At 35.1% G+C, this 17,476-nt stretch overlaps 1 protein-coding gene across 1 annotated transcript in view; it reads right to left on the minus strand.

The window, feature by feature from the left end:
• The window catches only part of LOC129247903 (insulin receptor substrate 1), a 32,941-nt gene that overhangs the window by 11,920 nt on the left and 3,545 nt on the right, over positions 1–17,476 (minus strand). Inside the window, exons 2-6 of the mRNA XM_054887263.1 lie at positions 16,385–16,769; positions 12,064–12,244; positions 8,767–8,892; positions 1,367–1,509; positions 222–486 (exon numbers count right to left, since the gene is read on the minus strand). Coding sequence (XP_054743238.1) covers positions 222–486; positions 1,367–1,509; positions 8,767–8,892; positions 12,064–12,244; positions 16,385–16,763 — 1,094 coding nt within the window. The 5' untranslated portion in view covers positions 16,764–16,769. The remainder of the gene's footprint in view (positions 1–221; positions 487–1,366; positions 1,510–8,766; positions 8,893–12,063; positions 12,245–16,384; positions 16,770–17,476) is intronic.

Here is a 17,476-nt window from a genome sequence, read left to right on the forward strand (position 1 = left end):
AATGCGTATATTCAAACGATCATGTTCTAGCGCTTACGAAGGCAATTAAAAGATAAACTTAAAAATTCATGCAGCAGTTTAAACGGCTGCATACCAATGCAAGAGTTTTAAAGGCGCGTTACAAAAATTTACTCTCATCTATATATATTATATATATAAACTAATACATATATATCGTATGTATCTATAAGTTAAATAGTAGTTTATCATTAAACACTTACTTGAAACGAAAAGGTAAGTAGCTCCCGGTATCTTCTTGGTCGTCTAGTTTGATTGACTCTTTTCTTTCAGTACAAATGTATGGCGAAGCTAATGGCGGACTTGTACTGTGTTGCGGAAGTGGTAAAGGACGGGGTGTCATTGGCATTGAACAGTTTGGAATATTTAGAATATGTGACGATTTGAAAGTCTGATTCAAGCGATCACTTGATTCTCGACTTCTCGTAGGGAAACTGTCACATCTGCCTCGTCCAAGATTATTGTTTGCTGCAAATTAAAATTAATAAAGATATCGTACTTGATAAGTAAGTTGGGGTTTACATGGGCAACTTGTTATTTTCAATTTACGTAACACTTACACTTTCTTATCATTATAAATTATAATAATGGTATGAAAATGGCGAGAAAATACCTTTGCAATGATATCTTATTATAGAAGTCTAAATATGTCAAGAATTTGCTGAGTTATTAAAAATTTCAAATATAGCATTTTTAATTTTTAACATTTTCACATTATCAGAAGTTATTTTTAAGAAAATATATTTTTAAAAACTAATTTATATTTATAAAAACTGGATTGTCCAAATACGGATCCAGAATCGACCCCGACATACCAAGCATATGTCCGGCATGTGAAGGCACCCCGCACGACACTAAACACCTTTTCACATGCCCTTTAAAACCTACTCATCTAATACACCTCCTCCCTCTGCACTCAACCTGTCGAAACAGCATGTTTCCTGGGCCTACCTTTAGATGAGCCAGACGAAAGACGACCGGTGATACACCCTACACTGACGGGGCTTCTATTACTGTTAAAACAACAATAACAAAAACAACAATTATACATTTTTTTGTTTGAAATTTTGCTAAAGTTTGCTATTTTTGTAAAATAAAGCAATTGACTAGCAAAAAAAATTATTGAAAATCATCATTTTTTCGGGCCTCTGACTACCCCTAACTCCTTAAAAATTAACGTCTTCTACCGTTTTGGTTTTACTACCTAAATTAGGGTTTATCCTACTAATAGCCGATACACCATGCCTAGGCGAATACCCAGATACTAACTTTTTAGTAAACAATTTGTACTATTTATATACTGTAGAAAGGTTTTGATACATATGCAGCTGAATAACATTAAATTTACCTGACTGATTTATGTTATAATTTTTGTTCTCCGGACGCATGCTTCCTATATCCATGAAGCTAATTGGTTTAGATGTTTCTGTTACCGAAGAAGATCTCTTTCTCATGCTACCCTCATTAACTGTACTTCTGACTGACATAGCACTGAAAATAAATATTTTGAAAATTTAGCAAATTATATTATATCTGCATAGGACAGGTTAACAAAAGAAACAATCTAAACATATTTTCGGTTTTAACTATGGTGCAATTATACAGAGAAACGGCATTCAGCTGCCTTATAGATTGCAATAGCTGTATCCAATTCTCTGCTCTCTTAAGCAGCAGAGCGCTGCTTTACGAAGAAACGGGTCCGATTGAATGAAGATAAATTAAGCAAGCAGAAGAGACTTTAAGAAACATAATCACTGCTTCTAATTATATAATATAAGGGAATATAAAGAGAATTTTGATTGTTGTGAATAAATTATAGTCCAATCGCATGTGATTATTTCCTAATTTATTTTTTCGAGAGATCGATACTATTAAAAATTACCATATTTTAATTTCATTAAGAGACACAGTAATGGGTGCGCAATTTATATAATTTGATTTTAAAATTTTAACATGCAAAGGAAAGTGCAAAACTCTTTGGGGAATATTGAAGTTTATCTGCTACAGTATATCTCAACAATCAATGATTGATGAGTGACAAAACTCCGTTGAACCTTTTCGATTCTTTGGGAATAAACAGCATAAATTGGATTCCAAACTACTGAGGCGTACTTCAACTTTGATCGCATTAGAGAATTATAAAGTGCTTTCCTAGTGCAAAAATTTTTCAAGTCTCGCGCATAACGTTGCAGAAAACCCAAGAGAGAACAGTACTTAGGAATAATGAAGCTAATGTGATTCACATTTATAACTGTGACTATCATTTATCGCTACTATATTAATATTATAAATGTGAATGTAAGTTTGTTTGTTACGCTTTCACGCCAAAACTACTTAACCGATTATTACGAAACTTTGTACACATGTTTTTGGATAGAAGTAACATAGGGTACCTATTGGTGGATAGGGTTTGAGATATAGGTCAAAACGTGGACCCAGGTAACCTTCGGATGTGTATGTACAATATGGGTATCAAATGGAAGCTGTTGGTGAATGCTTTAGTTCAGAGTATTCTTCATGCCGCTCCGTGACTAGGGTCTCGAGATAGAGACCAAAACGTGGACCCTAGAATGTGTTTGTACAATATGGATATCAAATTGAAGCTGTTGGTGAATGCTTTAGTACAGAGTATTTTTCATGCCGCTCCGTGACTGGGGTCTCAAGATATAGGTCAAAACGTGGACCCGGGTAACCTTTGGTTGTGTATGTACAATATGGTTATCAAATGAAAGCTGTTGATAAGTGCTTTAATACGGGGTAATTTTGATACCTATTGATGACTGGGGTCTCGAAATATATGCCACAACGTGGACCCGCCGTGCCTTCGAACCGAATTAAACTAAACTTACACACATTGTTAAGTAGGTATTGAAAATGGTTTCCGTATAGTTTGGATATCAATTGGTAGATAGGGTCTCGAGATACAGGTCAAAACGTGGACCCGGGTAACTTTCGGATGTGTATGTACAATATGGGTATCAAATGAAAGCTGTTAGTTAATGCTTTAGTTCAGAGTATTTTTCATGCCGCTCCGTGACTAGGGTCTCGAGATAGAGACCAAAACGTGGACCCTAGAGTGTGTTTGTACAATATGGATATCAAATTGAAGCTGTTGATGAATGCTTTAGTACAGAGTATTTTTCATGCCGCTCCGTGACTGGGGTCTCGAGATATAGGACAAAACGTGGACCCGGGCAACCTTTGGTTGTGTATGTACAATATGGGTATCAAATGAAAGCTGTTGATAAGTGCTTTAATACGGGGTAATTTTCATACCTATTGATGACTAGGGTCTCGAAATATATGCCAAAACGTGGACCCGCTGTGTCTTTGCACCGAATTAAATCAAAGTTACACACATTGTTAAATAAGTATTGAAAATTGGTTTCGTAAAGTTTGGTTGTAATTCGGAACACTGGCAACGGGTACAGCGTTCTTTTGAACCAGCCATAATGTCGTTTACTTTTTTAACGCTTGGGGCGGAACTGAACTGTCAAATTGACAGCGTGAGTTACAATGTGTCAATATTTCTGTTTGATTTGGATGCCATAAGGAGAAGACGTAAGTGCAAAGTGTAAAAATTCTTTGTGAATTTTTTTGGATTGGATTTTGGAACAGTGAAAAATTTCTTACGAAATTTGAGAATTTAATTTGAAATTCGAATGTTCAAATGAAATTATGTGTTCGTGGAAAAAAAAAATTTTTTCGTTTTTTTTTTTTGAAATGGTTAAATGGTTAAAAAAGCTCCAATGCTTAATAAAACATATAAATTGAAACGAAAAATTCATGGATGATCGGGAAAAAAGACGATTGTTTCTTAGTTATTCATTTGCGTTGATTTGAAATTCAAAAACAATCTTCTTTTTTCCTGATTTTCAATTTATATTTTATATTTACTCAAAAACAAATAGAAAATCAAAAAATATTGTTTATGCCAAAGCGCTTGAATAAAGAATAAAGAAATAAATAATATGAAAACCATATCTTTTCTGTTCTAAACCATATCTATTCTATTTTAGTGTGCCCAGCGAAGCGGGCCGGGTGTGCTAGTTTACTATAATTTCAACTGAAAGCCGAGCATTAGAATTGCTATAAGTAGATACAACAGGATTTAAAGCTTTGGCGAAGATCATGTGGAAAGATTTACTGATAACATATTAAGCGATAATTTGTTTCTGTTACTAAATTTGGATATATGTATTGTTTTAATCTCAATTTGTAAACAAAATATCCGAGATGCCGGTAATTGCGAGAATTCAGCCACCGTAGAACGCCCACATACAAAGCCGTGTTGATGCTGATCAATCTTTGCTTTCACAAAGGAATAAATTTCATCTTTCACTACCTTTGGGATTATGTATAACTCCTAAAAAAATGTTTAAGGAAGGCTAATTTCGATCCGGACTACCAATCATTAATCTTTTACTAAGGAAGTTTTTCGGTTATACCAGTAGAAGATATACCGAAGATATGGCATTTACAGACAGATCTTAAAACATGATACATCGATTATCAATTTTTGTTTGTTTCAAAGTTCATTGACATTAATTACCCCGTTGTAGTACTATTCTTTTGTAAGGTGGTATAGTCCAATGTACAGACATATTTTTTCGATGACTTTGTCTAGCCTATAAGCGTTGTTATTGAAGTCTTCTTCCTCTAAATCGAACGGATCAAATCAATCCCTATATATTATATGTTAGGAATTTTAATACTCGTGTATCAATTATAATATATCTATTTCTTCAAAATAGTACATATTCACTCTTGTTTTAATCAAAATCACAACTTAAATACTCTGAGCACACACAGAAATTGAAATTTCATTTAATTTTCCAGGTTTCGAGGCAGCTTTACGATTAGAAAATAACAAAGCAGCTAGAGCCGACGCCGGCGGCTTAGACGAGTTGAGCTATTCAAGCACGGCAGTGTTGAGCTGGTAAGTTGCATGCGGACCTCATTTGCTAAATTTGTTGGGATGACAGCATGCCTGCTGATTAAGTGTATTATGCCCAATCCACAAAAACGGTGATCCTGCAATATGCGCCAACTACCGAAGGATCAGTCTTCTTACGGTATATACGGTTCTATCAACCGTACTGTGTGAAAGACCTGTGAAGTGATTAAACCTGATCAGTGCAATTTTAAACCTGGTAAATCAACTATTGACGAAATATTCTCAGGGTGCCAAATTTTGGAAAAAAATCCGCGACGAAAGACTCGACACAAACTACCTCTTTGTGGATTTCATCAGCCTATTGTGTGACGCAGAAACTTAGACGATAGCAACACGACAAAATGTACAAGGACCAGTATCAAAGTATTTTGCAAACGGGTTTGCCCATTGCCGTGGATATGCGCCGCATGGGAGAAGATCGGGTTATTTTTCAGTAGGGCAATAAGAAAAAACAGTAGTCAAAATTAATGCGAATGTATCTGATTGAAAACTCTTCGAGTCTTTTGAAATGGTAATTGGCAAATTACGCTAATCCATCTAAAGGCATCCAAGAGCTTTGGGAACGTGGTCAAGAAGATTGGCACTAAATAACACACATTTCATTAAAAAAAATTTATCAAAGCATGCACCGCCGACTTAAAGAGCTTGAAAGGCCATGTTCACTAATTCTGAACACAAATTGTAGGCCCAATGGATTCACATCTAGACTTCCAGAAAGCCAATCTTCTTCGGCTACGAACCCACGAATATCGTTTTTTAGCCACTGCTGGGTGGTTTTTGCCTTATGGGATCCAACAATGCAGAGAGAAGCGAGTACTGCTTAACTGTTTCATCACCCCTTCTAAAACATCCTCCTGGTACACTGTTGCCCCGGCCTTAACCCATGTCCTGCTGAAATGAAGGGGTGTAACGCCTTTACAAGTCACTCCCATCCAAACAATTACGGAGGTTGGATGGTGGTCACGCTGAACCCTTGGAACAACATTTTTTGCGTCTTTAGAACTTTTAGCATAGATTTCATCTTTTTGCTTATAAAAACTTCAATAGAGAAAATTTTCTCATCTGTGAAAAGAATATTTTCATGGCCATTGACCACGTGCCATCGAAGAAGCTGTTTGCATCGGTCGAGTCTAATTTTCTTCAAGCGCGTTGTCAAAAGATGGCCAGTTTAGCGACGGAAGGCTTTCATGTGAAGATCATCTGGAGATCTTTTATGGCTGCACTGGTTCGAACCACGCGAAGACGATCACTTCTTTTTCTGTCTGTCACTTCAGACATTTGGGAAAAACGATTGATCGTGCGGTAAACACACATTTCCGCAATACAGGGTCCGGCACTCGAAGTGTAACCAATTTCAGACCGCTCGCGCAGCTCATGTACGGGCATCGGATGTCTGTTAGTTAGCTAAATGACAGTCCAGAGTATCGTTTACAAGCACACAAGCGGAAGCATTTTGCCGAGAGTAAACGCGAAAAAAGAAAACCAGTAATGGATTTCAAACATAATAGTATGATTGCATTTGGCTTGAAAATCACAACCAGCGATTGTTCGTGAGATCGAGCACCTTAAAGTAAATTGTGTTTTTGTTTATCCCACCATTACTCGTTACAATGATACTGGGAAGCATCGCGAAACGTCATGGAGGTGGTCACCAAAAAAGACTGCAATGTCACGTGAAATGGTTCAAAGAGTTAAGAAGCGACTTGAGCGAAATCCCCGACGAAGTGCGAAACAAATGGTGAAAGCACTGAAAATATCTGACCGTAAGATTAGCCGCATACTGAAAAATGATCTTAAAGTCAAGCCTTACAAGATCCAAAAGGTGCATGATCTCATACCAAAGCAGCAACAAGTCAGACTTGAGAGAGCGAAGGAGTTGCTTCGCTTGGCCAAAAGCAGTCAATTTACAAACATTGTGTTTTCTGCCGAGAAAATTTTTCAAATTGAGCAATTCGTGAACTCCTAAACCGATAGGGTTTATTTGACCGACCGTTCATACGAGAATTTGAGTCGTTAATTGGACACCAGGAGGCAACACCCGCCACAGGTAATTGTTTGGGCCACTGTAACCGCAGAGGTAAATGCGAAATATTATTGGGAAAGTATTCTGGAGGTTGCTTTGAAGCCGTGAGTAGACAAACATTTCCGTGGCAGACCATGGACGTTTCAACAGGACTCGGCACCGTCTCACAAAGTGATCCTAGAATGGCTAAAAAAACAACGTTCCGAACTTCATAACGTCCCCACAATGGCTCTCAAATTCGCCAGACGCGAATCCGATGGATTATTCTCTTTGGGCCATTTTGGAGAGCAAGGTCCGAACTAAAAGATTCACCAACCTCGAGGCGCTGAAAAAAGCCATTATCCGCGAATGGGTCAAAATACCTGCAAGTCACATTCAGCTTACGATTCGATTCTGGACCGTCTCAAGACCACAGTCAAGGCAAAAGGTGGTCATATCGAGCAAAAGTAAATTGATTCTTAATTTTGTGTTGTTTTCATAATTTTTTTACTTAGAATTGAATAAAAGCAATTTTTCAAACTAAATTTATGGATTTTTTAATTGGTTACACTTCGAGTGCCGGACTCTGCATTAAGTTTTTTCAGCAATTCGTAAATCTCACTTGCACTTTTACCACACTTATGTAATGCAATCACTGTGATTTTCCTTAGCTCCCCACTCCATTGTTAATAAGCGAAATTTGCCACGAAACTGAGTATAATTTATACGAACAAAAGCAAAAATAACGGATCATTTTTCTGCGAATTTGTTCTCGCCATATGCATAGTAAAATTTGTCACAAAATTTATAGCAAGACTAAGTAATTGTTCCAGATTTGCTCTTCAACTCGCATAGCCTATAAAACGTTTGCCTTACAAATATTTTAGGTTGATTAAAAACACAAGATCAATTTGAATGTACACGTCGGTGGTGAAGTTATGGTGTGGGTCAGTTAGAATTTTGAACATTTTAAAAAGGAATTTGAAACAGTGCCGAAAATCTTGGTTTATTAAGAACGTTTTGGTTCCAAAAAGACGACCAAAAAGACACAGCCAAGATCGCTAAGCTTTAGCGCTTGTACAACGCTCCAAAACTGCTCAAAACACTCTCACAGCCACTCCATCTCAATCTCATTGAGTATCTGTAGAAAAAAGAATTCGACAGCATGTAATAACAAGTAAGGTGGCTTTGCGAAGTGTTATGCGGTCAAAATGGGCGAAGATTACAACTGAGGAAACAGAGAAGTAAAAACTCAATGCCAAAGTGGTTGAGAAAAATCTTAAAACATCGTAGCTTTCCAATAAAATATTAATTTTCGTTTTTGAAATTATTTACAAAGCTTTTCCTCCATGTTTTAAAACTGAACGCACACTTTTTGGTTACTTTATTTGCATTTTACTGCAATTACTTACCTTTATATAAAAAAAAACTGTCGAATCTCGTTATTTTCTTTTGATTTTGTAACTAGAGAATGTAGTGAAGAAATAAATAAGTAAAGTAATATATGTTTTCAAGTACAAATTTATATTGTGTTTTTAAAGAACTTAAAAATATTTTGTAAGGTGGACGCAGACTTTTTGGGCTATGTGTATGTTAATGGCGATATCAGAAAATTTTATATTTCAAAAACCTTGTTTAGTTAAAAACACATATTTTAAACACATTTTTAAATATTTCGAGCGTGAGAGACTATTTCATTCTCCTTTTGCTTCCCCCGGCAGAGTTAAGAGATAAAAAGATTTAGCAATTAGTTATTTGTACCCCTCTATTGAAAAACCACCCCTCTTACCTTGAAATCATCTTATGCATACTCTGAGCTACTAATGGGTCTTCTGTTTCCATCCACAGTTCTCCAGGACCAATGGTACACTTCCGACCCACTTCCATGTAGAAAAGGCAATGTGAATCACCGCATCTAAAAATAATCCAAACTAAATGTAAGTGATTACATAAAACAACAATTAATCAATATATAACTAAACATATGTAGAAATTTAATCAATAAATTCAAGTAGAACATTGCCTCTTAAGCAAAATACTACTGGTAATTGCATTTTAGTTTTATAGTTTAATTAATCTTCATCATAAAAGGTGGCTTCCAAGGAGAGTATTAAAAAAAAAAAACAATAAAGCCATTTCCATTATTATTTTACGGTGCTTTCATTATTGGATGCAAAATATAAAAAGCACCCCTCGTATATTATATTAAAGTGGCCATTAATTTTACATCTTTGCAGGTTGAAAAGTTACTATAGACTGAACAAAGCCGCTTTCCAATGTTTGTTCGTTACAATTTGCCTTCACGTCACCAGGTCTTATGACGGTTTTCTATATTCAAAGCTTGAGGTTTCTGGAAAATAGTTTCGACTTCATCAGTTTTGTATGCATGAAATTTGACTTATTTACGCTTGTTCCTGTCTTGTATGGTAATTGATGTATCTTTCTGCGCACTCAGTACTCCAAGGTACTTAAATTTATTGCATTTCTCAAAACTATAAATCTAACCGCTGATTTGTAAGATATGTGGTGCGTTGCGTGCACTACCTTCCATATATTTGGTGTTTTCTTCATTGATAGCAAGTTCTACAATCTTAGCAGATGATTATAGGAGCATAAATGTTGCTTTCAAAGCTGGTTTGTTTCTGGCTATATTATGATGTCATCCGCATAGACACAAATTTGTGTAGATTTGTACAAATCGTGCCTGCTGAATCTATACTAGTTATAACAGCGTGGAGTACTAGATTGAAAAGTAAGAATGAGAACGCATTTCCCGGTTTTACACCTGAGATCACTTCGAAACGATTGGTGTCATTATCTTGAATTCTCACTTTTGCCCAAATGTTTGTTAAAGTTATGCTGATCAGACATACCAGTTTAAAAGTATGCCTAACATCTTAAGATGATGTTCAATATGTTTTCGATTGATTCTGTCAAACGCTTATTTAAAACCTTTACAATTTTCGGCATACCCATGCACCCAATTATTTATGAACGTCTGCTACAGGAAATGAATAATGTTTTGGTCTGGGAGACAAAAACGTATAGGAATTATCGCACGATTCGCCTTTTTTCTTTCTAGATCTGACATTTTCATACTGTATTTCTTCGTAATAGTATTCGAGTACTTTTACCTCATGTGAATCCCTTCTCGAGTTCCTTGTTATATCAACGTACTGTTGGGACCATGCCTTTTAACAATTTCTTTTGTGACTTTTTGCACAGCATAGAAATGCGTTTATTAATAATTGTAGTTAACTCCCCCTACATCATTGCCGGTATTTATGTATATGTATATATATGTTATACCTATTTTCTTACAATGCAGTCATTCCATTAAGGTCTATAACTATGCACCTCCATCTAAGTATCAGGACATTCGATAAATTTGTACTATATTTGGAGCCTTAATCGAATTCCTATTATGGTAACAGCACCCATCATTCCATATTATAATTGGACTTTAAGAACTCTTTGTTACCATACTTTTTAAATAGTCTATCATGCAACTTCTACTTCTAATCTGCATTTACTTCCGATAGCCAGTAGCACATTAATTTCTTGAAAGATACTCATAAATAAGCAGTGCTTGTCCGCAAGTATGGACAAATTTTACTTTGACAACTTGAACATCTTGTTCCAAAAATATAAAGGGTCGTTCAAAAGTGACGCCCCAGATGTCAGTAGTGAATAATTCCTAGACGGTATCTTTTTTATGCCATCCTTGACATGTGTCAACTAGACAGATACAACATTTATTTACACGATTAGAACATGTAGAAATTATTGAAACTTATTATGAAAATGGCCGATATTTAAAAACAACATATCACAAAATTTGTAATTGTTGGAAATAATGATCCGACAATTGAAAGGGTGGTGAACACTTTTCAAAAAACTGGCTCTGTCGAGGATAGAAAATGACTGGCAGATCAAAAACTGGACATTGATATCTCGACGTTTTCAACAATTAGACATTCATGAATCGACTGTCGATTTTACCTGTACACCTCCTCATCGTTGGCTTTTAAATGATGTCACTATTCATATATAATTGTTAAGAGCCATATTTAAAGCAATATAAAAGTAGTGAAACCCGAAAGAACCCAAATTTATACATTTTTGTATTTTAAAGCAATATCTAGGCCCGTTTTATGAAAGACCCTTTAAATTTTATGTTTAATGTGTGTAATCTAATACAAATACTCCAAAATAATTTGATTATTATTTGCTCGGTAGATGGCCGTAGTGGTCGTTATTTCGTAAAGTATCGATCAAACAATTTAAATCTTATGCTCGTTGTCAAGGTGACATTTCACATTAAAAAAAAATATTTCGCTATTTTTTGTTTGTTCCATTCAGTTGTGAATTTGTAAGTCAACAAAGAGAAAACTCGGTACAATTTACAGTTTTTCTTTGATAAAGGCGAAGATTCAAGCCAAGCCGCTGAAATTGCGAATAGTGTTTATTGAGCCGATTCTATAACAGCTAATAACGTGTAATTTTGGTTTCGTCGATTCCGTTGAGGTATTTCTAATGTTAAAGAAAATGTCGATAAAATCACAGAAATAATCGATGTTGACTGGCATGTGAGTCGTTGTAGCATCGCCCAGGAGCTTAAAATCGGTCATAAAAGAAAAAAAAAAATTTACGCAAAAATAGTGGATGTGACCTGTAACATTTTTTGAAGTTCACGAGGTCATAGATAATAAATCGACGTTGAACTAGATCAGCAGTCACTTGTTTGGGCTTACTTGTTAAAATTTCTATTACAATTCGCTTTGAATCTATTACACACTGTAATAAATTACGATACATCTGTAAATGTATGTTGTAATTCCAATATTATGATGCATACGATCAGTCACTTAAAAATTTTGGTTTCGATTGGCGTATCGTTCACGGAACACATAATTGGACCCATGGTTGTTTCTATCTATAAAAAGTTCGGTTGTTGGGGGTATTTTCGAGTTGCTAAATAAATATATAAATTATATATTCATATTGTAACATAAAATCTAATAATAATAAATCTGACAATAACAAATCTAATATGAACAAAGCGTATTTATTTTACTTCTCGTACCTTCTGATAGAGTTTAAGAGAATTTGAATATCCGTTGCTCTTAAAAAGCCTGATGATGCTCTTTCAGGACCAATCCTTATAAATGTGACGGACTTCGGAGATAAGCACACGTGATAGTTTCCAATAATTCTTCTTTCCTCTGCTAAGTTTTTCTTTTGCACAACCACTTGCCAAACATGATCTAAAAAAGTAAAAGTGAAAGTATGGTACATTCTTATTACTACAATATTTGTTGAAAATCGAAGAATTCAGTGTATAATACTTGTTATACCATTAATAAAATACAATCGTGATAGACAATGGAGAAGCGTGCTGTGAAACACACTCTCAAAAGCGTTGGCAAAGTCAACACATCTTTCATTGCTAACATTCTTATCTTTTGATACGTGGATAACCTTAACAAAATTTACTCCAATTTTAGGTCATAATAACCAAGGTTGTTAGAGTAAAGTTACCTATTCTATTGCATATTCCTCTGCAAGTAAGACATGCCGTACGCATACATAAAGATTTGGTAATGCCTCTGGATTCTTTAAATAGTCGTATCTTGCCTGAATGACATATCTTATATCCTGTGACATATCTCTACATATATACTGCTATAAATAACATGTGGACTGAAAAGTCCAGGGCCTAACACATAGATGGCACCATTTTTATTGCATTCACCTCTTTTTCAGTTAGTACTAACCTTAAACAGACAGCTGTTAAAATTTCATGATATTCTATTCATTAGTTCGTGAGTTATTGTGCTAAGAGACGCTACTTTTGTTATTTTCAAATCAATGGACAAAAAAAATCGTGTTTTAATTTTACACTCCCTCTTGATGGGAAAAAATACTGTTCAAGCGAGGCAATGGCTTGAAAAGTGTTACGGGGACTCCGCTCCATCAGAAACAACAATAAAACGATAATTTGCTGACTTCAAATGTGGTCGTAGAGACACCGATGATGCACAACGCAGTGGAGGTCACCACCGCAACCATAACACCAAAAAAATTCACAAAATCATTTTGAATGATCGAAAAGTGAAGTTACGGGAATTCCGTGAGTTAGCTAATATATGTTATATACGTATGTAGATGACGAATGAAAGTATTATATATATGTATGCATGGCAATATCTTAATAAACTTTATTTGCAAGGCCTGCCATTTACTTATGTATATACATATAACATATGTACATATGTATATACTATATATATAAAATTCAAATTATGTATGTATCTATAGATCGACTTGCGTCCTAAACGCATAAACCGATCGTAACCAAATTTGAAACACGAACTGGATACCTTACCGGGATGGTCATAGGCTAAAAAATATTTTGATATATATAGGGGGCGTGGCACCGCCCATACAAATGGAATTTTTACCAGTCCGTATTTCTGGAAGTATTTACGTTAGACTACTGAAATTTGTTAAGGGGTTATATGACATTAATCCTTACCACATCCAGAAAAATTGCGTATAACGAAAAAGGGGGCATGGCACCTCCCATACAACTGGAATTTTTTATAGTCCATATCTCTGGAAGTATTTAGGCTAGACCAATGAAATTTGGGAAGGGGTTATATGAGGTTAATTCCTAACACCTCCAAGAAAACTGAGAGAAACGAAAAAGGGGGCTTGGCACCTCCCATATAAATGCAATTTTTCATTGTCTATATCTCCGGAAGTATTTGGGCTAGACAACTGAAATTTGGCATGAGATTATATAAGGTTAATACCTAACACCTGCATGAAAACTGGTGATAGCTAGAAATGGGGCGTGACACCTCCTATACAAATGGGGTTTTTCATACTGCATATTACTGGACGCATTTATGGTAGAATACCAAAAATTGGTAAAAAGTTTAATGAAGTTAGTATTTAGTACTCCTAGAAAAAATATGAGCTTAGAGAAAAATGGGGGTTAGACCATTTGATATAGATACGAATTTATATTATCAACGATAGAGGTATTGATGAATTGAATGCATTCTCTTATTGGGAAAGCTTTATCGGTAAGTAAACAGTCCAGCAATCTAAGCGAAATATCAATTTTATTTAAAAAAAATGCTTTAAAAACTACGCCATGCCTAAACAATAATGCCGGTTTAGCTACATAAATATTACACTCAAAGCTATATGATTACGTATGTAAGCTAAAATAGTTTTATTTTGAAATTAAATATGAAATAATCCGAATTAATAAAATAGCAAACAACACATATTAAATTGAAGTGCAAGTTTAACTAGCGGAAAATATTGACAGTGTACACCACAAGTTATAAAATCATCGTTTAATTGCCATCACTGTAAATATGTAAACAAAAAACAGCTGATGCATTCTATGCATTGTAATATCTATATTCGCAAAAAGCTTTTAGAAAGAGGGTCATGATAATTATGCTGCGTAATTTGGATCCTCCACGTTTATGCAATGGCACAAGGCTAATCATCACGAAACTTTTATCGTATGTTATAGAAGCTATGGTTTTATCAGGAAATTTTGAAAACCACAAAGTTTTCATACCAAGAATTCCAATTATACCGACGGATATACCTTCCAATTTTAAACGCTTCCAATTTCCTATTAGACTGGCTTTCGCAATGTCCATAAATAAAGCTCAGGGGCAATCATTAGCTGTAGCAGGAGTCAATTTAACCAACTCATGTTTTACCCATGGCCAATTATATGTAGCCTGCTCCAGAGTTGGCGCACCGAAAAACCTTTTTATTTATACTCAAAATACAATAATATAACAAAAAATGTCGTATATCCGATCCTTTTTTTTTTTTAACTGACTTAAAAAAGTTAAAGTTGTTTTATTTACATTGCATACTTTTTGATAGAAATGTGGGGTGAAACCCACGGGTATAAGCTAGTATACTATATATTTGATGCTTACACCCTCTTCGAGTAATTGCCCGAGCTCCTCCTCCTATTTGTGGTGGTGTTTTCCACAAATGGAGGGACCTACACTTTTACGCCGCCTCCGAACACCAGAGGTTTTTTGGCGAGCTCTTTCATGCCAGAAATATACTAGGAGGTTTGCCCTTGTCTGCCGAAAGCTCAAAATACTTCTAACAAACATATATCTCTTAAAAACGCCTAACTATTCAAAAAAGTTTAAATTAGTGACACATGTACATAAGTGACCATGCATAAGACACACAACGATGCTGTATTAATTTTAATGCTATATAATACTTTCTTTAATATACTCGTACTTTAGATTTGCGCAAAGCTACATAAATATTTGGAAAAAATTTTTTGCGCTTAAGAGTATGTACCACCTATTACTGGTACACAGAAGGCACTCCGCACGATGCTAAACACCTTTTCACATGCCCTCTATAACCGACTCACCTAACACCCCTTTCCCTCTGGACCCAACCTGTCGAATAGCAAGTTTCCTGGGTCTACCGTTAGATGAGCTAGACAATGACGACCGGTAACTACATTGCACTGACAGGGTTTAGTACGCTGCTAGAACAAATTGTTTCCAAATGGACTGACGTCTTCTCAGTATGGGCATTTTGTCGGAGCCCTCTCTAGTCTAGTGAGTATAAGATTCACCAATATACATATAAACAAAAGTGCATTTCGTTTATCACGAAACCAAATTTTGCAATGAAAATATGTTAAAAAGGTCTCCAAAAGACACAAGAATTCAACTACAATGGATTGAATAAAAATTATGATCTCAAAAGAATCCAAGTTTAAGTTTATTTCTGATGGTACGTAACAACAGAGAGCATTAGATCCCGATTATTATCGTTCTGAACCAGATTTATATCCGACCAAGGTGTCACTTCAGCAGCATTCCCTAATAGTGTATGAGGAATATTTTATGATGTTACACCAAATTCAACCCATATTATTATATCAGCAATAGGAATTTCATCATAGTTATTCCCACACTGCAACTTTTATATATTTTGTTGAGGCAGGTAACAAAAAGTAGGTGGAAGACTTTATGACGGAAGGAGCATTGCAAAAATTGTATATTTAATTTTCCGTAACACACGAAGACCTTTACCAAAGGTAAAGGAAAAATATCAATACAACTTTTTTTTTAGAATTTCTAATACGATAATATTTTTGTAACAATAACATGCACAGGCCAAGTAAAGCCTAATAATGTTCTGTAGGAATTAAACTTAGAATTAGATTAGGACATTTCTATCCTAATTTAAAACAGAACTTTGAATTCAACTCTTGTTTGTTAACAAGCTATTTCACACAGCGTTATAAAAAATTATTTGGCATTATTAATTAATATTGTTATAAACTGATTGCATCTTACACACTGTCTTTGGTTTATACTTACCAAAATTAAGAGGATAGGAATCTTCTTTATTAGTAATGCTACGTTGAAGTGAAAGTAAAGTTTGTAACCAATTTAGCATCTCATTTTCGGTTTCTAGTACTATTCCAAAACCGCCATCTTTTGTTGCAAGTGCTATGACATAGTCATACTTTGTGTCTAATCTTCGATTTATATTAAAGCAATTTTCCAATTTCACAACACGTTTTGGAGATGTGCCAGATTTAAACTTTTTCATGCTATCGAAGTATTCCAAACGAGCACATCCTCGCGATGTGTCCTTATATAACACAAAAAACTTTTTTTTCATCGTATTTAATTTTTTTTGGTATCCAGATAGAACTACACCGTCATCTGAATTTACGTCTATAGGTTTTGACATTTTAACCTAGAAGAGAAGAACAAAAGTTTTTATTTATTTATTTTAGTAGTAAATATTGCAATATAATACAGAGCTTATAGAATATGGTTTAAGCTAAAAGTGAAAGGACTCCATAGTAGCACAAATGACAACAAATAAGTCGCCTGTTATATTGGGTAAAATGTTAGTACCTAGCAATTCCGCGCCAGTGACAATGCTAAATACTAAACTGGCATCTAAAACAAGCTACTGTCATAACCTCGGTTACGTAAGCAATTCAGCTGATTCCTTCAAAATCGCTGTGAAACGTTTAACGTTCTTACTCTGTCACACCCCTGCATCCCGAACATCGTGCCCAAAGATGATAGACCGTGTTTGGGCCTTCAGCTACGGTGAAAAACGAAATTGAGTGAATAATCTCGGTTACCTCACACACCCGTCCAATCTCAGTTTATTCATAAAAAACCGTTGTCATAACCCCGATTACGTCAGCCAATCATCTGATTCTTTCAAATTCGATGAAAGCCATTGTCCAACAAGAGGTTTCAAAACAAGTACATTTACATTAACGGCAACACGGTTTGAGCCAGCTGAGCTGACACAAAAAGACTTCCAGGGGATAGTTATAGGTATAGACGAGAGTATTTATTTTTATTTATTTATTTATTGTCTTTAAATGGATACATTCTTACAGACTATATTAAGCTAATGTACAATAGTTTAGTAGTTACTAA

Source organism: Anastrepha obliqua, chromosome 5 (assembly GCF_027943255.1).
Source record: "Anastrepha obliqua isolate idAnaObli1 chromosome 5, idAnaObli1_1.0, whole genome shotgun sequence".
NCBI classification, from domain to species: Eukaryota; Metazoa; Arthropoda; class Insecta; order Diptera; family Tephritidae; genus Anastrepha; species Anastrepha obliqua.